This window comes from Balaenoptera ricei, chromosome 4 (genome assembly GCF_028023285.1).
Source record: "Balaenoptera ricei isolate mBalRic1 chromosome 4, mBalRic1.hap2, whole genome shotgun sequence".
Taxonomy (NCBI): domain Eukaryota; kingdom Metazoa; phylum Chordata; class Mammalia; order Artiodactyla; family Balaenopteridae; genus Balaenoptera; species Balaenoptera ricei.
Genome location: NC_082642.1, coordinates 20,424,281 through 20,447,943, shown reverse-complemented (window position 1 = coordinate 20,447,943; position 23,663 = coordinate 20,424,281). Strand labels below are relative to the sequence as shown.

Genomic DNA, 23,663 nt, shown 5'->3' with positions numbered 1-23,663 from the left:
GCAGGATCATATGGCAACTCTATTTTTAGTTTTTTGAGGGACCTCCATACTGGTTTTCATAGTGACTGCACCAGTTTACATCCCCACCAACAGTATAAGAGGGTTTCCTTTTCTCCACACCCTTTCCAGCATTTGTTATTTGTAGACTTTTTAATGATTGCCATTCTGACCAGTGTGAGGTGGTACCTCATTGTAGCTTTGATTTGCATATCTCTAATAGTTAGCAGTGTTGAGCATCTTTTTATGTGCCTGTTGGCCATCTATATGTCTTCTTTGGAGAAGTGTCTATTTAGGTCTTCTGCCCATTTTTTGATTGGGTTGTTTGTTTTTTTGTTATTGAGTTGTATGAGCTGGTTGTATATTTTGGAAATTAAGCCTTTGTCGGTCACATCATTTGCAAATATTTTCTCCCAGTCCATAGTTTGTCTTTACGTTTTGTTTGTGGTTTCCTTTGCTGTACAAAAGCTTTTAAGTTTGCTTAGGTCCTATTTGTTTATATTTACTTTTATTTCTGTTGCCTTGGTACGATTTATGTCAGAGAATGTCTTGCGTATATTCTCTTCTAAGAGTTTTATGGTGTCATGTCTTATATTTAAGTCTTTAAGCCATTTTAAGTTTATTTTTGTGTATGGTGTGAGGGTGTGTTCTAACTTCATTGATTTACACATGGCTGTCCAGCTTTCCCAGCACCACTTGCTGAAGAGACTGTCTTTTCTCCATTGTATTTTCTTGCCTCTTTTGTTGAAGATTAATTGACCATAGGTGTGGGGGTTTATTTCTGGGCTCTCTTTTCCTTTTTTCATTGATTAGTCTTGCCAGACTGTACATTTTTTTGTCATGACAAAGAACTACCTTTTGTTTTGTTGAGCCTTTCTTCTATATCTTTGTTTTCTGTTTCATTAAATTCTGCTTTTATTTGTATTATTTCTTTTTATCTACTTGTTTTTATGTTCTTCTTTTCTAACTGAAGACAGATGGTCAGTTCATTAATTTATTTTTAACTTTTCTTATTTTTCTGATGTAACTATTTACAACTACGAATCTCCTTTTTATACACTCCTTTTGCTGCATCCCACAAAGTTAGCTGTATAGTCTTTAATTTTACTTTTAAGTATTTTCCAAATTATATTTTGATTTCTTCTTTGACTCATGAGTTTTTAGAAGTTTCTAAATATTAATATATAACGTTTTTGAAAAGCTGTCTTTTTATTATAATTGTCAGAGAATATGGTTGTAGGGTGCCAAGTACATGAAAAATGTACAGACTTTTTTATGGCCTAGCATTTGATCGATTTTTGTATATGTTCTGTTTATATTCTTCTGTTTGGAAGTTATATTTGTATATGTTTATTACATCAAACTTAGCGGTTATGATGTCAGTTCTTCTTTAGCCTTACTATTTTTTTGTCTCCTTAATTTATTACTGAGGTAAACATGTTAAAAGTTGTCCTCTATGACAATGGATTTGTCAATTTTTCCTTGTGGTTCTATTTTGGAGCTATATTAATAGGTACATATAAGTTTAGCTGTTATATATATTGAATGAAACCTTTTATCATGATGTAGTTAATTTCCTTATCACTAGTAATAGTTTTGCCTTAAAGTTATTAATATAGCTATACCAGTTTTGTATTGATTAGTATATGCCTGGTATTTTAATTTTTTTCATATTTTTATTTTCAATCATTCAGTGCTCTTTGGTTCTTAGGTGTGTTTTTTTGAAAAGCATGTAGACTACTACTAGTTAAACCTTATGTAAAATATTTTCTGTGTGGTTACAGTGCAGAAGCTGCTGAAAAATGGCAGAAGAAGTGGTGGTAGTAGCCAAATTTGATTATGTGGCCCAACAAGAACAAGAGCTGGACATCAAGAAGAATGAGAGATTGTGGCTTCTGGATGATTCTAAGTCCTGGTGGCGAGTTCGAAATTCCATGAATAAAACGGGTTTTGTGCCTTCTAACTACGTGGAAAGGAAAAACAGTGCTCGGAAAGCATCGATTGTAAAAAACCTAAAGGATACGTTAGGTAAGTTATTTTTGTATTAAAACAAGAATGACAATACTTTGTTTTAAATGAATGCTAGAGCTTGGTTCTTTGTCCTGAATTTTGGCAGCAGTGAGCAGAATCGACTAGAATGTCCCAGGGCTGGGATTTCAGCTAGGCAAGGTAAATTTGGCTCATAGCAGGGGTATTCAAGTCAGGTGTGTTCAAGGAGACCAGTGAAGGTCAGTTTCTGTAAATCTAGCTGGTGGATCTGGCCAGAGTTCAAGAGTCAAGCCAGAGTGATGCTGACCGTGGAACTTAACTCTGATCTTCTATCAGGGGCTCCTTGAACCATGAGTGCCTGTTGGAGTTTAGACAGATTCTACATCTAATTGAGATAGGGATAAAACGAGCGAGATGCAGAATATCCTCCTTGTCATCAAGGCAACTTATTTTACAGGATACATTGCTTCATTTTACATCTAATGGCTTATAGTTTGAACTGTGCTTTTAAAAACAAACCATCATTTTATTCTTATATTTGATAAAAGAGTTATAAATTGTGCATTACTGTATATTAGCATCTACAAAGCTTCTCTCTTATTTTGTTTCTCTTTTTTCCTCTTCTTTCTTCCCCTAACTGTAAAGTTAGTTTGTTTTTACTGGCCTTCCGTTAGGGCCAGAGATAGGGGAACCTACTTCACATTGGGCTTGGCCAAGCTGTGATAGGAAGGAAATACGTGCAAATGAGGCCTACTCTGTCTCTCTCTCTCTCTCTCTTAATTCTCCTTGGCTGACAGGAAGGAATTGGGAGGGACAGAATTTCCCTCATATTCAGGCAAGCATGCTGTTACTTAATAGTTTTTGGTATATATGTAGGAGAAAAAGTAAAATTTCTCCTTGAAAAAAGATAGTTTGAGAGTAATGTGGCATGATTGATGAATATGGAATATTATTGACTAACTGCTTTATATTAGTTTTTATTTCTTATTCAGCATTATTGTTATTCTATTGTTATTCTATTCTAAAGGTCATTTAATAAATGGAGTTACTAATCTGAATTTTCACCATGATACTTAACTGCTTTAACTAGGTTTACTTTTTTTTGAGATTTTAAGGTTTTGCAAATAAGGCCATTATTATTAGTTTTTAATAGTAGTTTTTGAATAGAAGACAATTCACATATGAATGGAAGACAGTTGGAAAGAGATTGTCCTTGAATAGCTGAAGAGACCAAAGTTAGAACCAGGAATACTTGTGATTTTGTGAATACTGGACATTTATTTAAAGCATGTTGATTCGGTGTATTAGGGAAAATTAAGGTAACTTCTATCAAGAAGGTATGCCTCATAGTGATGAAGGCACAGAAAGGACTAGGGCCACACCTAGATAAACTTTTATGTTCCTTTTTAAAAGGATAGTGGTATCCTGAGAAGTATAGCAGATGTGACAGTAATTAACAAAAGATAGTGAAAAAACTAATATAGGGCAAAAAGGAAAAACACCCCAGTTTTAGATGTGACTGCATATGAATTTTAAAAGCCTTATTAGATACAGTTTTTATTATTAATACTCCTGGGAAACATTCCATACTATTTTCTGATATTATTGAGACAGTTTTAGCAAGACTATATCTATTTAAGTTCTAGGCTATTGCTGTTAACTTTATTAGTATATTACAGTTATTGCTGTCTATTCCAGAAGACTAGTGATCTGTAGTTAGCCTGTATAATGATGTAAGTCCAGCTTTTGCATCCGACAGCCTTCTTTCCTTTCTCAGAATTTCTGAATCCCTTTTTGGTAACTTAAATGTCCCATATAACTAATGGATTTTTTTCACAAATGATTGATTGTGCTGATGGAGACATTGTTTGAAGGTTAAGAAAGAAAAGGAGAAAACAAAGGAAAGAATGAATACATGAATATATTTTCAACTGTTGAAAAAAAAATACACGCTTTAAAGCTTCTTCCAAAATAAATATGAATAGTAAGGTCATATTTGTGGCCATCACGATATACTTGTTTTATAGGTTCTGTTAGAGTTCAGGGGAAAAATGTTTTGGGAAGAGAGAAGCCTCAGGAAACCTTTCTATTGCCTGGGTGTAGGCCAAGTCACATGGATTGGGTGTGGGGAGTTTCAGTGTTGCAGAACCAGGAAGTTCACCGAGAATTATCCTGAGCTGTGTTAACAAACTGACGAAGAGAACAGGGGATTTTTTTTCAGAATGGATTGGTTAAAGGTCTTTAAAGATTTTTTCAGTAAGTTAATCTGTTTATTAAATCTGTAGTTTTCTTGTAGTTTTTGAAATAGAGTTTTCACTTTGTGAATTTAAAGGAAAACTATGGAGAGAACATGGTGGGTTTATATAGGCTGGTGCTTTATATTGTTTATGAAACATAAGCTAAGTGGTGATACATCAAATATTAATAGCTTTGACTTGATAAGTAATTAAAAATTTTTTAATATCAATGTTTAACAAACAGGAAAAGGATATAAATTATTTGAGTTTGATGCAGTTAGTTCTTTGAACTTAGCATAGACATTTGAAGTGAATTAAATCAATTGTAAACATATTAAAAACAGGAGGAGAAAAAGGCTTTAAGTGAGCAAGTTCCTTCATCCTCAACATTTGAAGTAACATGATATTGTTCTGGTGCTTTTTACTTAGATTTCAGAGGACCGATGTAGAAGATAATGTTTAATAAAAGCATCAGTAAAGAGAATGTTTTGACTTAATGTTGGATTGCTATTGCTATAGCTATTGCAATTGCTATAGCAATTGCTAGAAAATTGCTGTTTTGGTTAATGTGAGACTTGATATTTTGAAATGAATTGTGAGAGCAGCTGCATACAAAGAATATGAAAACATTGACAGAAAATAGTGAATTCTTAGATTGTTTTTGAGTTCAGGTCATAAAGTAATTCTAATACTAACAAGAACCTCATCTGTGTATCTGCTGATAGCCTTTTTATACTCTTTATGATAGTGAACTTGATTTGGTCTCTTTGAACAGTTGCTCGGTGGTTCTAGGAAAATGAACAGAGGGATTGTTGTAGAAGTCTCTTATGTGTAAGGAGTCTAAGGAAACAAAGAGTAACCTGTCAAAAGATTTCGGGGCAAAGGGCAAAATGGAAAGGGAGTATAAAAGCACTTTGTTGAAAAAAAAGTTGTAATTGTAATATTAAGACTCATTCATTTCTTTAATTAACTCTGGTGGCCAAGTAAATCCTTTTAGAATATATCTCTTTTGTTTACTTTTTGGGGAGTTGTTAAAATTTTAGATCCATTTTTGGGGGTTAGTTTTCCTTTTAAAGAGCTTACTTATTCATTCATTGGTTGATCAACATTTTTATTGAGAGCCTACCCACTGCAAGCCACACAAAAATTATAGAATGAAAAACTAACACTAACTGTCACAGAACTTACATTCTGGTGAGGAGGCAGGTGGTGGTTGTTATTTATTATTAATATTTCATATCTGAGTTTGATATCTAAGTGATGTTGACCATAAATCAACTAGAAGTGGTATAAAAAGAATATACTGTATCATTGATACAGTGATTTAATATATACCATCAATACAGTATAAAATTATCTTACTCTCTATAGAGTCTTAGAAAGTTGATAGTTATTCTTAAATACATGTGTAGACTGAGAGTCAGGATTTGAGATTTATAACCAAAATATTCCTTTCCTCACTGCCTACAGTAAGCCAAAATTTATATTTATTTAGCTTTGTAGCTGTTCACCCACCTTTTCCCTGAATAGACTTGAAAAGTAAGAGGAAACAATATATGTGCTCCTTGTGTGGTAGCCAGAATACCCTTGAGAACAAAAAGGGCACATTGTTTTAGATAAAGCAGAGAATAATAAAAAGCAGTAATTTATCTTACTTCATATAAATCAAATGAACAGATAAAAATACAAAAAAATTAAATAAAAACCTGTACTGGAAAGAACATCATTTATATGTATTTAGAATTCTTTGTTCTGCTCCCAGATATATCACTTATTGGCCATGTGGCCAAGGGTATGTAACTTTCCTGATTTCCTGTTCCTTATTTGTAAAGGAGAGAGTTGGGCAAGTCCAGATGATCCTGGAAAGTCCCTTCTGACTCTGAAAGTCTTTAGTCCTGGTAAACAACTGATCAGTCTTACATGTGGTATAGAAATCAGGGTAAAGTCCATAAGGGAGAAACTGGTTTTGAAGAAGGAGGAACATAACAGAATTATAGTTCCCTAAAGAATTAGCAAGAATCAGTAATACTTTCTTAGGCCTCATTCTATTGAACACTTGTTTACTCTGTGATTTAGATGGAAGGGAAATGACATGCTTAAGGTAAAGACCTAATGATGGAAGTATAACTAGTACATTGAGTTCAGAAATTTATTTGAAAGCTAAAAACTGAGAAATAAACAAGATGAATAGAAACAGACATTAATGTAAAATTCTACATTAAGTTTTTAAAAGGAATTGGAAAAAGTTGCTGAGAATCTGTCCTGGCTGCAATTTACATGAGTGCAAGACTTAGTAGGAGCTGCTGTGATAATGTAGGTGCTAAAAAAAAATCTCAACACACTGTGTGATGGCATTGATTCAAATCTACGAGGCACTCAGGTGAAGGGATGCAGTAGTTCCCTTGTGCGTGTGCTGGCCAAATAAAACATGACATCGTCTATTCACTTTGGATGAATATACTTTAACAGTGATATTGAGAAACTCAGATGCTTCCAAATACTAGCATGAAGTATATAAAAGGATTTGGAAACCAGGTTACATAAAGAATAGTTATGGGTACAAAGATTTGCCTTAGGGAGAGGACAACTATTGTGTGAAGATGGAATATTTACAGTGCTTAACCAGATTCTTAAAAACTTTTGAGGAGTTAATAGTACATTGTTTTGGTCAAGAAACAGTGCTATAGGAAGAAAGAAGCAAGACTAGTGGATTGTAGTGAGGGGAAGATTGAAAGCTATACTAATGCTTTTGTTTTTTTTAAACTAAGCTAATGATAAAAGTGACTGCCTCAGAGTTATGCACATCCTCAGTGCATATACCTGAGTGTTTCCCTCCCAACTCTGAAAAAGTAAATGCCAGAAGCACTAGGAGGTAGGAAAGTAATAACCACCATTGATTGAGTGCCTGCTAGGTGCTATGCACTGTGCTGAGTGCTTTATATATAAACTTTAAAAAATTCTTTACAAAAATTTTCTGAGATAGGTACTTACTGCACACCACCATTTCACAAACAAGGACACTGGAGTTTAAAGAAGATTAAATAACTTGACCAAGATCAGATTAACCAGTAAGTAAATAGCACTAAAGTGTAAACTTAGGGTCTCTTTTGTTAAGAGTTTCCCTAGTGCACACATTATGACTATAGAGTAGGGAAAAGATTAGAGTCAGATAAGTAATGGATTGAAAAGATTTGATGCAAAAGGGACTGATTAAAATTAGGATTGTGGTGAACTAACTGTGAAGCTGGGAAAAATTTAGAAAAGATAATACATTGATCTGAGGGAGCCTGCTTGTTGTGGAATGATCTAATTGTTGCTGATGATAACATACTTGAGAAATTAAGAGATACTGATACTTTACATTTATATAATTTTGTAATGTACTTTTGCATCTACTCTCTCATTGATAGCATGAGATTGGAAGGACTATTTTTAAGCAGTGGAAACAAAGGGCAATAAACAGGCCCTTCTGGAAGATTTGTAAGCAGGGGAAGATTATGATTGATTATGCATGCATTTGTCAGTCATTCACAAGATAAACAGGACTTTGTGTTGCACAGAAAACAAATATTCTAAGCTTATATTCTTTCTCTGAACTATTTCTGGCCTCTAAGATTAAAATAGGTTGTTTTGGTGTTTTCCCACTTAGGGCTTTAATTGTTGGGTCTGTCCAAAGATTCTTCACAGTTTTTTTGGACAAGGTTGATTAGTCTTAGACATTATATTTTTCAGAATCAAAAGAAAAATATTTTAGAACTAGCCTTTATTTTCAGGTTTAGAATTTTATATTTGCTTATATCAGTATTCAGTTTAATCAGTTTAATAAACACATTGATCATCTGCTGTATATACAGTTCTACATAGTATAGGAAATGCAAAAGATCAGTGAGACATTAAAAATGCTCCTCTCTGGAAGCTTATGCTCTAGTAGATGGGCTTAAAAGACAAACACAGGAAATGCTAGTATACAAGTGCCTCAGAAGTACAAGGTACTGGGGTACTTAAAAAAGGAGAGCTTACATATCATTGAGGGTGACGATGGGGAATGAAGGATGTTGAAAAACATGAAGCAGAAAGATAAATAAAATAATAAAGTTGTTATTTGAAATGACACTTCTTGAATGGGTAGATTTTTGAAAGGCAGAAGTTTTAATAAGGTTTTGCTAAGAAACTAACAAACAAGGTAAACTAAGTCATGAAGGTAGAAACATCTAATTCAGGGGATTTAAGTGGCCCATTCTTATTAAAATTTAGGGTAGTTTTAGTGCAGGGCGTTATAGAAAGATGCTTTTGTTTAACATTTACTCTGTGTACTGTACTATTACTTTACATTATTTTATTCAGTTCTCACAACACTCATGGTAAGTGCTGTTTCCTCCATTTCTGAGCTCAGAAAAGTGAAGTAGCTTGCTCAGGTTTCCACAGTTAGTAAGAAGCATACCTGGGATTTGAACTCAAAGGCTGTTTCAAGGTCTACACTGTTTTCTATAGTCTATACCAGGGGTGCCCAACCCCTGGGCTGCGGACCGATACCGATCCGCAGCCTGTTAGGAACCTGGCAGCACAGCAGGAGATGAGTGGCAGGCCAGTGAGCGAAGCTTCATCTGCCGCTCCCCATTGCCTGAACCATCATCATCCCATCCACGCCCCACCCCGTCCTTGGAAAAATAAAATTGTCTTCCTCGAAACTGGTCCCTGATGCCAAAAAGGTTGGGGGCCACTGGTCTATACCATAAGCCTGGAAAGGAAGGCTTGAGGACATTCTAGAGAGGGCTGTGGATTCCAGACAGAGTATTTCTCTTAATCTGTTAGGCAGGAGAGCCACTGTTGGTTTTTGAGCAATAGGGTCATGTGATTGTAGCTGTAATATAAGATTAGACTGGATGATGTGGATGATGGGCTGAAGTGAGATAGATTGGATTAGTAAAAAAAAAACTAGTTAGTGGGTAGTGAAGGCTCAAGCACAACAACATAAGCCTGAACTAGCACATGAATAGTGGAAATGGAAAGTGTTGGCAGAAAGGACATATGATGACTTTAAGGATTTGATGTGTGAATCTTCTAAGAAAATAATTTTTATGATGTAAAATTCATGAAGTTAACTGTTTTAAAGTGTACAGTTCAGTGGTATTTAGTACATTAACAATGTTGTGCAACCATCACATCTGTCTAATTCCAAACTATTTTCATCACCCAAAAGGAAACCCCATTCCCATTAAACAGTTGCTCCCATTACCCCTTCCCTTTAGCTCCTGGCAACCACTAATCTGCTTTCTGTCTATATGGATTTACCTATTCCGGCTATGTCATATAAATGGAATCATACAATATGTAACCTTTTGTGTCTAGTTTCTTTCACTCAGCATACTGTTTTTGAGGTTCATTCATGTTGTAGCATGTATCACTACTTCATCCCTTTTATGGCTGAATAATATTGAATTATATGGATATACCACATTTTGTTTGTCCATTCATCTGTGGATGGACATTTGGGTCATTTCCATCTTTTGGTTATTGTGGATAGTGAAGCTATGAACACTTGTGTACAAGTATTTATTTGAATACCTATTTTCAGTTCTTTTGGGTATATACCTAGGGGTGGAATTATGGTAGTTCTGTGTTCAACATTTTGAGGAACCATCAGCTGTTTCCCACAGCAGTAGCACCATTTTACATTTTGACCAGAGGGGTTCCAGTTTCTCCATATCCTCATCAACACTTATTTTCCTTTTTTTTTGGTTTGGTTTAATTTGGTTTTATTATAGCCATCCTAGTAGGATGTGAAGTGGTATCAGTATTTCATTGTCGGAGTTCCCTGGTGCCACAGTGGTTAAGAATCTGCCTGCCAACGCAGGGGACACGGGTTCGAGCTCTGGTCCGGGAAAATCCCACATGCCATGGAGCAACTAAGTCCGTGTGCCACAGCTACTGAGCCTGTGCTCTAGAGCCCGTGAGCCACAACTACTGAGCCTGTGTGGCAGAACTACTGAAGCCTGTGCGTCTAGAGCCCGTGCTCCACAGCATGAGAAGCCTATGCACCGCAATGAAGAGTAGCCCCTGCTTGCCGCAACTAGAGAAAGCCCCTCACGCAGCAACGAAGACCCAGCGCAACCAAAAATAAATAAAATTGATTCTTTAAAAAAAAAAAAAAATTCATGTGGTTTTGACTTGCATTTCCCTAATGACTCATGATGTTGAGCATCTTTTCGTGTGCTTTTGGGTATTTGTACAATCTCCTTGGAGAATTATTTATTCAAGTCCTTTTTGAGATAGGTTGTTTTTCGTTTTGTTCGTGGGTTCTAAGAGTTCTTTATATATGTTCTGGATAGAGACCCTTATCAGCATTATGATTTGCAAATATTCTTCTCTAATTCTGTAGGTTGTCTTTTCACTTTCTTGGTAGTGTCCTTTGCACAAGTGTTTTTTATTTTAATGAAGTACAGTTTATCTTTTTTTTTTTTTTTTTGGTGTCAAATCTAAGAATCTGTTGCTGAATCCAAGGTCATGAGACTTTTCCCTATGTTATCTTCTGAGTGTTTTAAAGTTTTAACTCTCCATTTTGAGTTAATATTTGTATGTGATATGAAGTAGGAATCCAACTTCGTTCTTTTGCCTGTGGATATGCAGTTGTCCCAGCATCATTTGTTGAAGAGACCATTCTTTCCTCCATTAAATGGTCTTGGCACCCTTCTCAAGGTCAAAGTCAAAAAATATGGAGCAACTGGAATAGAATTGAGAGTTATTTCAGAACTCTCATTTCTTTTCCATTGGTCTATTCATCATTCCTTTTATGCCAGTACTACACTGTTTTGAGTACTGTGGCTTTGTAGTAAGTTTTGAAGTTGGGAAGTGTGAGTCCGTCAACTTTGTTTTCCATTTTCAAGATTATTTTGGCTATTTGGGATAACTTGCGATTCCATATGAATTTTAGGATCAGCTTTTTCCATTTCTGCAAAAAAAAGGATGTTGGTACTTTGATAAGGATTACATTGAATCTGTGGATCACTTTGGATAGTTTAGTCATCCCTTGGTATCTGCAGGGGTTTGGTTCCAGTACCCCCTGCAGATAACCAAAACTCAAGGATGCTCAAGTTTTTTGTATAAAATGGCATAGTATTTGCATTAACCTACCCTACACACATCCTCCTATATACTTTAAATCATCTCTCGCTTACTTATAATACCTAATACAATGTAAATTCTGTGTAAATAGTTTCTGGTGCATGGCACGTTTACGTTTTCCTTTTTGGAACTTTCTGGAGTTTTTTTTCCCAAATATTTTTGATCTGAGGTTGTTTGAATCCACAGATACGAACCCATGGATACTGAGGGCCACCTGTATTGCCATCTAAAAATACTAAGTTTTCAAATGCATAAACACAGAATGTCTTTCCATTTATTTAGGTCTTCTTTAATTTCTTTCAGCAATATTTTATAGTGTTTAGTGTACAAGTCTTGGACCTCTTGGATTAAATTTATTTCTGTATATTTTATTCTTAATGCTATTAAAACTTGAATTTTAAAATTTCCTGGGACTTCCCTGGGGGCACAGTGGCTAAGAATCTGCCTGCCAATGCAGGGGACATGGGTTTGAGCCCTGGTCCGGGAAGATCCCACATGCTGCAGAGCAGCTGAGCCTGTGTGTCATCACTACTGAGCGTACGCTCTAGAGCCCGTGAGCCACAACTCCTGAGCCTGCATGCCACGACTGCTGAAGCGTGTGTGCCTAGAGCCTGTGCTCCGCAACAAAGAGATCCCACCACAATGAGAAGCCCATGCACAACGAAGAGTAGCCCCGCTCGCCACAACTAGAGAAAGCCTGTGCGCAGCAACGAAGACCCAGCGCAGCCTAAATAAATAAATAAGTAAATAAGTAAAAGATAAGGAAGGAGCCCAGTAAGGTTTGGGGGTTTAAGAGCACAGGAAAAAAAAAATTTCCTCTTCAGATTGTTCATTGCTAGTATATAGAAATACACTGATTTTTTTGTGTTTTTGTATCTTTCAACTTTGCTAAGTTATTGGTTCTAGCTTTTTTGTGTGTGAATTCTTTAGGATTTTCTATATAAGATCATGTCATCTGTGAATAAAGATTATTTTACTTCTTCCTTTCCAGTTTGGCTATCTCTTATTTCTTTATCTTGCCTAATTGCTCTGGCTAGCACCTCTCATACAGTGTTAAATAGAAGTGGTGAAAGAGGGCATTTATGTCTTGTTCTTGATCTTAGGGGAAAAGCTTTCTGTCTTTCTCTACTGAGTGTGATGATAACCATGGTTTTTTCATAAATGCCCTTTATTGTGTTGAGGAAGTTCCCTTCTATTCCTAGTTTGCTGACCATTTTTACCATGAAAGGGTGTTTTATCACTTTTATCATGAAAATCCCAAATTGGTACTTGCAGTACTTTTGTGGACATTTGCCAAGGGCAAAAAATTCGAGTTGCTAGCAGAGGTCAAACAAGGTGACCTCTCATTTCAGCTCTCATACTGCAAATAAGTGCCCTTTTTGAAGTTTAATGCCACGTGTGTGTGTGTGTGTGTGTGTGTGTGTGTGTGTGTGTGATTTTACTGTTTAAAATGGTGCCCAAGCATAGTGCTAAAGTATTGTCTAGTGTTCCTAAGTGTAAGAAAGCTTTGATTTGCTTTATGGAAAAAATATGTGTGCTAGGTAAGCTTCCTTCAGGCATGAGTTTATAGTGTTGTTGGCCATGAGTTCAGTGTCAGTGAGTCAAAAATTTATATTAAATAAAGTGTCTTTAAAGAGAAACACACATAAAAAAAATGTTGTGAACAGAGTATCCCCTAGGAGCAGTGGTTCAGTATGCTAATTAAGTATTCATGGTCACTTTATAGAACAGAACCACCATGAATAACAAAAATTGACTGTTTGTTGAGGATATTTATATCTATATTCATAAAGGAAAGGATATTGGTCAGTAGTTTTCTTGTGATATCTTTATGTCTTTGGTATCTAGGTAATGCTGGCCTCATGGAATGAGTTATGAAATGTTTCCTTCTCTTTTGGTAGAAGTTTGAGAAAAAAATGTTTGGTAGAATTTACAAGTCAAGTTATCTGGTTCTGGGCCTTTCCTTGTTGAGAAGTGTTGATTACTGATTCAGTCTTTTACTTCTTATAAGTCTATCCACATTTTCTGTTTCTTCTTGAGTCATTTTTGGTAGTTTGTGTGTTTCTAGCAATTTTTTCTTTTCATGTAGGTTTTCTAATTTATTGGCATATAGTTGTTTGTAGTATTCTTTTATTTCTGTAAGGTTTCTAGTAATGTCTAGTAATTCAGTTTAGTAATTTAAGTCTTTTCTCTTTTTTTTCTTGGTCAGTCTCGCTAAAGATTTGTCAGTTTTGATGTTTTCAAAGGTTTCATTGTTTCTTTGTTGTTTTTCTGTACTCTTTGTGTTTACCTGTGCTCTAATCTTTATTATTTCCTTCCTTCTGCTAGCTTCTGCTTGATCTTTTTTTAGTTCTTTAAGCAGTAAAGTTAGGTTATTGATTTGAGATTGATTTTCTTTTTTAATGTAAGCTGGTAGAGCTATAAATTTCCCTGTGAGCACTGCTTTTGCTGTAGCCTATAGGTTTTAGTATATTGTGTTTTCATTTTCATTTATCTCAATGTATTTTCTAATCTCACCTGTAATTTTTTCTTTGACCTACTAGTTGTTTGGGTGTGTTGATTAATTTCCATATATTTGTAAATTTTCCAGTTTTCCTTTCTGTTACTGATTCTGAATTTCATTCCACTGTGGTCAGAGAAGATATTTTATATGATTTCAGTTTCATGGTCTTTTGTTCTATCCATTACTGAAAGTGAGGTATTGGAATCTCCAACTATATTGTAGAACTGTCAATTTCTCCCTTTAATTCTGTTAGTTTTTGCTTTATTATATGTCTTGCAGCTCTGTTGTTAGGTGTGTATATATCTATAATTGTTAAATCTTCCTCATGGATTGACTTCTTATCAACATATAATGTCCTTTGTCTCCTGTAACAATTTTTGTCTTAAAGTCTGTGCTCTCTTTTGTTACCGTTTTCATGGAATGTCTTTTTGCATCCTTTCACTTTCAAGCCTGTTTGCATCTTTGGATCGGAAGTTAGTGTCTTACAGATAGCATAGTGTTGGATCATATTTTTTTAATCCATTCTGCCAACCTTCACCTTTTAATCCAACATTTCAAGAAATTACTGGTAAGGAAGGCCTTCTGATACTTTGCTGTTTGTTTTTCTATATGTCTTATACCTTTTTTCCCCTCAATTCTTTTATTACTGCCTTTTATAATTGATTTTTTTTCATATCTTAATTGGAGTATAACTGCTTTACAACGTTGTGTTAGTTTCTGCTGTACAACAAAGTGAATCAGCTGTATGTATATATATATCCTCATATCCCCTCCCTCTTCAGCCTCCCTCCCACCCTCCCTAACCCACCCCTTAGGTCATCACAAAGCATCAAGCTGATCTCCCTGTGCTATGCAGCAGCTTCTCACTAGCCATCCATTTTACATTTGGTAGTGTATATATGTCAGTGCTACTCTCTCACTTTATCCCAGCTTCCCCTTCCCCTGCTGTGTCCTCAAGTCCATTCTCTACATCTGCATCTTTATTCCTGCCCTGCCTGCCACTAGGTTCATCAGCACCATTTTTTTTTAGATTCCATATAAGTGCATTAGCATACGGTATTTGTTTTTCTCTTTCTGACTTACTTCACTCTGTATGACAGACTCTGGGTCCATCCACCTCATTACAAATAACTCAATTTCGTTCCTTTTTATGGCTGAGTAATATTCCATTGTATATATGAGTGACATCATCTTTATCCATTCATCTGTTGATGGACATTTAGGTTGCTTCCATGTCCTAGCTATGGTAAATAGTGCTGCAGTGAACATTGTGGTACATGTATCTTTTTGAGTTATGGTTTTCTCAGGGTATATGCCCAGCAGTGGGATGACTGGGTCATATGGTAGTTCTATTTTTAGTTTTTTAAGGAACCTCCATACTGTTTTCCATAGTGGCTGTATCAATTTACATTCCTACCAACAGTGCAGGAGGATTCCCTTTTCTCCACACCCTCTTCAGCATTTATTGTTTGCAGATTTTTTTGATGATGGCCTTTCTGACTGGTGTGAGGTGATACCTCATTGTGGTTTTGATTTGCATTCCTCTAGTGATTAGTGATGTTGAGCATCTTTTTGTGTGTTTGTTGGCAATCTGTATGTCTTCTTTGGAGAAATGTCTATTTAGGTCTTCTGCCCATTTTTGGATTGGGTTGTTTGTTTTTTTGATATTGAGCTGCATTAACTGCTTGTATATTTTGGAGATTACTCCTTTGTCAGTTGCTTCGTTTGCATATAATTGATTTTATTATGATGTACATTTTGTTTCCCTTCTCATTTCTTTTTCAATGTGTTTAGTTTTTTTCTTAGTGATTATCCTGTGGATTACAATTAGCATCTTAACTTTTTAACAGTCAAGTTTGAAGTAACGCAAATTTAGCTTCAATAGTATACAAAAATCTGCTCTTTTATAGTTTTGTCTTTATACATTGTGTGCCCATTAACCTAGATTTGAAATTACCGTTTTATATATTTGCATCTTAAATCATATAGGAATAAAAGAGGACTTACAAGCTAAAAACGTAACTGGTTTTTATATTTACAGTGTAGCTACCTTTACCACTGTTCTTCATATGACTTCAGTGTCCTTTCATCTCTGCCTGGAGGACTCTCTTTAGCGTTTTTTGTAGCACACGTGTAGTGTGACAAATTCCTTCAGTTTTTGTTTACCTTGGGAGTATCTTAACTTCTTCAGTTTTAAAGGACAGTTTTGCTGGACATGGAATTCTTTTTTTTTTTTTTTTTAACATCTTTATTAGAGTATAATTGCTTTACAATGGTGTGTTAGTTTCTGCTCTATAACAAAGTGAATCAGTTATACATATACATATGTCCCCATATCTCTTCCCTCTTGCATCTCCCTCCCTCCCACCCTCCCTATCCCACCCCTCTAGGTGGTCACAAAGCACTGAGCTGATCTCCCTCTGCTATGTGGCTGCTTCCCACTAGCTATCTATTTTACGTTTGATAGTGTATATATATGGACATGGAATTCTTGATTGATACTTTTTTCTTTCAGCATCAGATTCTACCTTGTCCCTAGGGTTTGTTGTTGCTCCTTATTGTGGTTGTTTTGTTTGCTTGTTTAGTGACTTTTCTAAACTATTTTTATAAAGTCTGTGTCATTGTATGACCACTGAAATGTGTTCTTTTGCTTAGTTGTCAGCTAGTGTTTTGAAAGAGTTTTCTTAAACACGTGAAACCAAAAGAAAAAGAAAAAAAACCCTCTTTCAACACTTAGCCAGGCCATTTGCAACTCTTCCTTAGCCTTTACTTACTGCTTCTTCAGAGCTTGAAGGTCAGCAATAGGTGAAAGCTCGGGGTCTTCTCAGGCCTTTGCTGAACAAGTGCCAGTTCTGGCTATGTGTGTGGCTTTCTTGATTTTCTGGTATACACAGGGGCTTTTCAAAGCCCTTATTACCCCACGTGCATCCTTACTCAAACTTTTCCTTCCTAGGATTTTTTATCTGTTTCTTATCCTAGTTGTTGTTTCTTATACCAGTCTGCTGCATCAATTAAATGATTTCATCAGAAAACATCCTAGCCCTGGGAATGCTCCAAGTCAGGTGAAACCAAGGCAAGCCATTGTGCCGGTCCTTCAGGTAGCTTCCAGATAGGTTGAAATGCACAATTACAATTCTTTGTGAATAATATCTATATTGTTCTGTCTGGCATTAGGAGTTCAGTTTGCTATCCTCACAGCTACCGCTGATTTGGGATTTAAGAGATATTAGGCAGGCAGCTTAAAATGCTACAGTGCTCTCCTACTACAAAGCAGCAGCTTCTTTATTCACTAAGCCTAGCTAGTTTTTATAAGTTTTTTACTAGATTCTGGAATTCCGCAAAACTTGATTTTGACAGTATTCGCCAGCTCATTAATTACTCTTTTGGAGGGATGGAACCCTAGAGTTCCCCGCTGTGCCAGAAATCCCTGATGTATGAATTTTTCATGATGATGATACAGCATTAACCAGAAGGAAGGAAATTGGGAGGGAGGGAGTTAGTTGATTTATGGATCTTGGAGAGGTTATTTTTATTTGGACATGGAGGTTGTATTTGAGGTGCTGATGGTACATTCATTCTGTAGATGTCTAGTGACAGTTGGAATTGTAATGCTTGAATTCCAGCTTAGAGCTACAAAGAGACCTTGGAACCTTCTATGCAGAAGTTATAGAAAGTGAAAGTGTATGATTTCCTTGAAGCAGAGGCTAAGTCCAAGCATGGCATCTTGGGAAACACTTTCAACAAAGGAATCATTCACTTGTTCTTTCAGCAAACATTCACTTTGTTCCTGCTACTAGTATAGTTACTGCTAAGTGCTGGAGATACAAGGTAATAAGATCCAGGTTACTGCCCCCAGGAAACTCACTCCTTTATTAAATGGACAAGTAACCAAGTACAATGCAATTTTATAACAAGGTTTAGAGGAGCCCAGACAGAAGAACACAAGAATATTTAAACAGGTCAGTAGGGAAAACAGGAGACTCTTGGGGAAATTAAAGAAGGAGAAAATGTTGTACAGAGTTATCTGTGATCTTCGTTGCTGTATAGAGAGTTTGAAAAGACCGAGGGCTCTAAAAGGGAATGATTTGGCAGTGAAGAGATGACAGTTTTTTTTTTTTTTTTTTAAACCAATTCTTTCTTTCTTTCTTTCTTTCTTTCTTTCTTTCTTTATGGCTGTGTTGGGTCTTATTTTCTGTGCGAGGGCTTTCTCCAGTTGTGGCGAGCGGGGGCCACTCTTCATCGCGGTGCGCGGGCCCCTCACTGTCGCGGCCTCTTGTTGCGGAGCACAGACTCCAGACACGCAGGCTCAGTATTTGTGGCTCACGGGCCCAGTTGCTCCGCGGCATGTGGGATCTTCCCGGACTAGGGCTCGAACCCGTGTCCCCTGCATCGGCAGGCAGACTCTCAACCGCTGCACCACCAGGGAAGCCCCCGAGATGACAGTTTTAATTGAGTAGTTTTGGTGGAGATAGAGAACCAGATTATAAGGCGTTAGGAGTGAGTGAGTGGTGAAAAAGTTGAAGGAAAAAGGGAAGACAGTTTTATAAAGAATGATGTAGTTAAAAAACAATAGCAGAGTTGAAGTAACTTTATTTTGGAATAAAAGCGATCTAAATGTGTTTTTAGACAATAGAAGGGAGTGAGTGGGAGGGAAACAAGGATGGCCAAGAGTCCCAAAAAGAGGCAAGAAAGATGGTAGGTATTAAGAACCCAGAAGGATCAGAGGTTGGGAACTTGGGAGAAGAAAAAGAGTAAGGATAATGAGAAAGAATTTTGAGATAGAAAGTATTTGAGAAATTTTACCTAGGAATGCCTTAGTTTTCTCAGTAAAAGTAGAACACAAAATCATGTGCTAAGAAGTGAGCAGCGGTGAAAATGCCTGACTAAAGTTGCTGTAGCATACATTTGTGCTGATAGTACCATTTGGTTATTTTTTTCATTCTTTTAACAAATATATATTCAGCATCTCCTGTGTACTAAGCACTGTATGAGATCCTTGGGATTATATCCATGAACAAAGTCAGCAAAAGTTTCTGCTGTTGTGGTGGCTATGTGTGAAATGGGTGAAGGCAGACAAGCAAGTAAATAGTATATTATTTTAAAATAAACATGAGGTAAATAGAGCAACCTGGGTCTTGGGAACTAAGAAAGCAAATGGGAGGATTACCTAGATATAACTACAATTTTATATTGCATATCAAATTGTAATTTAAGTTACTGTTTTATTTCTATACAGCAAGTTAATAGAATCTCAGTTAATAAAGTAAAACAAGAAGAATATGGGTCTGCTGGAGCCTTTATGTATAAGTCGTGAGGATGTAAAGAGAAAGAGTGAGAGGGAGGGAGGAAGGAAGGAAGGATGGAATTTGTTATCTTAGTTAAAAGGCTTGAAAGAATTACAGAATTGAAGATCCTTTCTTAATAATGAATAAATTGGTGTTTTTGATTATCATTGTTTTATATTCTCATTACCCTTTTTTATTTAAACAGGCATTGGAAAAGTGAAAAGAAAACCTAGTGTGCCAGATTCTGCATCTCCTGCTGATGATAGCTTTGTTGACCCAGGGGAACGTCTGTATGACCTCAACATGCCTGCTTATGTAAAATTTAACTACATGGCAGAGAGAGAGGATGAATTGTCATTGATAAAAGGGACAAAGGTGATCGTCATGGAGAAATGCAGTGATGGGTGGTGGCGGGGTAGCTACAATGGACATGTTGGATGGTTCCCTTCAAACTATGTGACTGAGGAAGGCGACAGCCCTTTGGGTGACCATGTGGGTTCTTTGTCAGAGAAATTAGCAGCAGTCGTCAGTAACCTAAATGCTGGGCAAGTGTTACATGTGGTACAGGCTCTTTACCCATTCAGCTCATCCAATGATGAAGAACTTAATTTTGAGAAAGGCGATGTAATGGATGTTATTGAAAAACCTGAAAATGACCCTGAGTGGTGGAAATGCAGGAAGATCAATGGAATGGTTGGTCTGGTGCCGAAAAACTATGTTACCATTATGCAGAATAATCCATTAACCTCAGGTTTGGAACCATCGCCTCCACAGTGTGATTACATTAGGCCTTCACTCACTGGAAAGTTTGCTGGCAATCCATGGTATTATGGGAAAGTCACCAGGCACCAAGCAGAAATGGCATTAAATGAAAGAGGGCATGAAGGTGATTTCCTCATTCGTGATAGTGAATCTTCGGTAAGTTGGTTTTCAAAGGTAAATGGAAATAGAACTCTGAGTATTAAAAAAATAAATAGAAGATTAGAGAAGTTAAGTGGCTTCCCTAAAATTAACCAGGTAGTATATTTGTTAAAATATGTAAAGTTTCTTAGTGAAAGTCAGTGTTCTTTCCAAGTGTATTTATTTTTAGTAATATATAGCCCTACACTGGATTATTTAGCTTTGTCTAGTTCTGTTGGTATTGCCTTCCTGAAATATTTTCTTTTGCATCAAACTGAAAAATGGAGCAAATTGAACACTGGTTTCTTCACTGAGAGTAGAACAATGCAGTAGACTAAACTGGGAAAACATTTCTTAAATTGCATAATGGATAAACTGTCATCCTTACAATAAAGGAAATCCCTGAATTTAAAAAATTGATATTTGCTTTTTTTAATAAATTGCTTGTTTGGAAGTTGGAATACACTCTTATGTACCTCAGAAACCCATTTGAACATGCACTGTATTTGAAGTGCATTTGCAATAAAAGATAAATTCTGTTCCAATACTAGTAAACCAATAAAACTGTAAAACCGTAAAAATTGCTAAGAAAATAGTTATGTGGGCTCTTTTGGGTACTATGTAGGATTTTAGAATTTGGCAATACTCATTTCCCTTAAAAATGGCCTTTATTTTTCCTTGATAAAGGATATCACTACTTTTCATGACTAGTATTGGCGTTTTTTGTGTACATGTATTTGTACAAAAGTTAACGTATGATTGTACAGAAGGTTGAAAGAAAGAAGAAAACCTATCTGAGTGGTGTGTGTGTGTCTGTGTGTGTGTGTGTGTGTGTGTGTGTGTGTTTAAGGGGTGGGGGGTGGGAAAGATGAGAGGGCGAGATTGAAATTAATTGAACTGCCTGATGTGAAGTTCGGGAAATGGGGGCCTGTACATAACCCCTCGGAAAGAAGGTGATTGATGATAGGGAAGAGTGGTGGGATTTGTTTTCTGTTAGATGCCTGACCGGGCCCTACTTTCTAGGACAAGCAGTGGGCAGAAGGATTAGAAGGGAGTGACCTTGGAGTGGGTGGTAAATAACCATAAGATGTTTCCAAGAAACCCACTGTTTGAAACTTTGGCAGTAACTGTATAAGAGGTTGATATAGACTATTCAAAAGAGTGTTAGGTTAAAAAAAAAAAAAACCTAAGAAAGTAGCTTGACTGCAAAATACTGTATATTTTCTTGTGGGTAATTGAGCATAGATATTATCCAAAATATACCATTAATTTTAGTAGTAGAATTTTTAAAGTAGAGGTCTCAAATAGGCATATTTCATTTGACCTGCACAGTGTTTTTAAACATTTGAATTCATTGTCAGTTTTTAAATATTGGGAGATTTAGTATAAGAATTTAGACATCAGGGGCTTCCCTGGTGGCGCAGTGGTTGAGAGTCTGCCTGCCAATGAAGGGGACACGGGCTCGAGCCCTGGTCTGGGAAGATCCCACATGCCGCGGAGCAACTGGGCCCGTGAGCCACAATTACTGAGCCTGCGCGTCTGGAGCCTGTGCTCCGCAACAAGAGAGGCCGCGATAGTGAGAGGCCCGCGCACCGCGATGAAGAGTGGCCCCCACTTGCCACAGCTAGAGAAAGCCCTCGCACAGAAACGAAGACCCAACACAGCCATAAATAAATAAATAAATAAATAAATAAATAAATAAATAAATAAATAAAAAATCCACATGCCACACTGCATGGCAAAAACAAAAAAAAACAAGAATTTAGACATCAGATTTCCCTTTTAAAATTGGAAGGCCTGTCAATGTTGAGCCGTATTCCTACAAGGCAACAATTGCAGCTAAGTGGCCACCTCCTTTAGATTGGCCATGTACTGTTGTTCCCCCTATATAGCCACCCTGGCCATTGTTTACATTTCTTTTTTGCCCCTTATAGGCATTTGAGTTTATGACCTCTTATTAGAGTTTAAATTAGTTCTCATTTTTGTGTCCTTCACCTTTGAGATTGCAGAGTATTACATCAGCTACTCTGTAAGACAGCTACTGTTAGCTACTAATTGAAAAGGGGTGGATGTCTTGGATTTTCTCCTATGTCTCTCCAGTAGTTTGAATAGAGAGAAGATAGTTTTTATGCTTCAGATGTTAAACTAAAGGATTTGCCCTGGTGTTAGGTAGAGCATATTAGTTAAGAGACTTCATAGTGTGGCTGCTTTGATTTGAATCCTGGCTCTTTTGTTAACTAGATGGATGATCTTAGGCAACTTAGCTTCTCTTCAGCCTTGATTTTTTTTCATCTGTAAAATGGGTTTGTTTTGAGGCATAAAGGAGATAATTCATGTAAATAATTGAGTATTGTGCCTAGTACTTAAAGTGCTCACATTTTAGCTGTTATCAGTTTCATATAAAAATGCTAATAGATGTCTTTCAAAATTTTTTTCTCTTTTAGCCAAATGATTTTTCAGTATCACTAAAAGCACAAGGGAAAAACAAGCATTTTAAAGTCCAACTAAAAGAGACTGTCTACTGCATTGGGCAGCGTAAATTCAGCACCATGGAAGAACTTGTAGAACATTACAAAAAGGCACCAATTTTTACAAGTGAACAAGGAGAAAAATTGTATCTTATCAAGCATTTATCATGATACTGCTGACCAGAAGTGACTGCTATACAGTTGTAATGCGTCATGTAATTGAAGACTGAGAAAATATCAGTCCAGTCATGCTTGATTGGAAATTGCTGTTTCTAACTCTATATGAAAATTGACTATAATACATAAGTATTTTTATTATAACTCAGTCCATACATATATACTACATATGCCAAACATCTGCATAGAGCAATTCCTTATCCTTGGTCTTTTGTTTTATTGTTTTTTTTGCTCTTTTTCTTTTTGCTTCTAATATTAAGGTTTTATATTTTGAAAAAATGATGCAGATCGAAAGTCTTTATATGGAAGAATTTCTTTATTGCCTTTCCTTTATTTCCTTGTAAGGGCACCACCTTAGTTACTTCTGCAATGGTTCTCTTCATATAAAATTATTATATCAATTATATCAATATATGGCATATGCTAAAATAAATTTCGTGGAGAGTTGTTAATCTTTTCTGTGACTAAATAGCAATAATAAATGGAAAATTAGAAATTATTTTCAGGTATTATATTTGTCACAAGCCATTGTAAATATCAAGTATGTTGTGTCTGTCATTATTTTTCAAAATTCATTTGTTGTCTTCAGTGTAAAGCAAAACATACGGGACATAGGTTAGAAAACATATCTTGTACAATTTAAATTTACAACTGTTGGAAACAAAAATCTCTAAATTCCTAAGATTTCCCCCCCCCCCCCTTTGGTGCTTCTCTCTCATCTAATTATTCAAGAGAACAAAACAGTCTCTGAGATATTTAGCTTTTCAAACTGTAAATGGATGCTCTAGTGTTATTTTTTTCCCTTAGTGTTATTTTACCAAAGCATCTTGTTTTTGAATATGTTATATCTGTGTCAGTGTGAAAAAAGCTATGGCCCAATTTTGAAGAAGTAAGAGGCAATGAGATACTTGGTTCTCCCCAACCCCACCAAAAAAAAAAATCAGTAATTATCAGGAATAATATTTCTATTATTCTCATTTTCTTC

General features: G+C 36.1%; 1 protein-coding gene across 4 annotated transcripts in view; it reads left to right on the top strand.

The window, feature by feature from the left end:
- NCK1 (NCK adaptor protein 1) overlaps window positions 1-23,177 on the top strand; it is an 84,490-nt gene extending 61,313 nt beyond the window's left edge. For 3 of the 4 annotated variants that reach the window (XM_059920262.1, XM_059920264.1, XM_059920263.1), the window contains 3 exons: window positions 1,782-2,025; window positions 19,339-20,051; window positions 22,478-23,177. In XM_059920262.1, coding sequence (XP_059776245.1) covers window positions 1,800-2,025; window positions 19,339-20,051; window positions 22,478-22,672 — 1,134 coding nt within the window. In that variant the 5' untranslated portion in view covers window positions 1,782-1,799 and the 3' untranslated portion in view covers window positions 22,673-23,177. Of the gene's footprint in view, window positions 1-1,781; window positions 2,026-4,145; window positions 4,243-19,338; window positions 20,052-22,477 lie in introns of those variants that run through there. The other variant, XM_059920265.1, reaches the window with a different exon arrangement.
- Window positions 23,178-23,663: the final 486 nt, after the last annotated feature.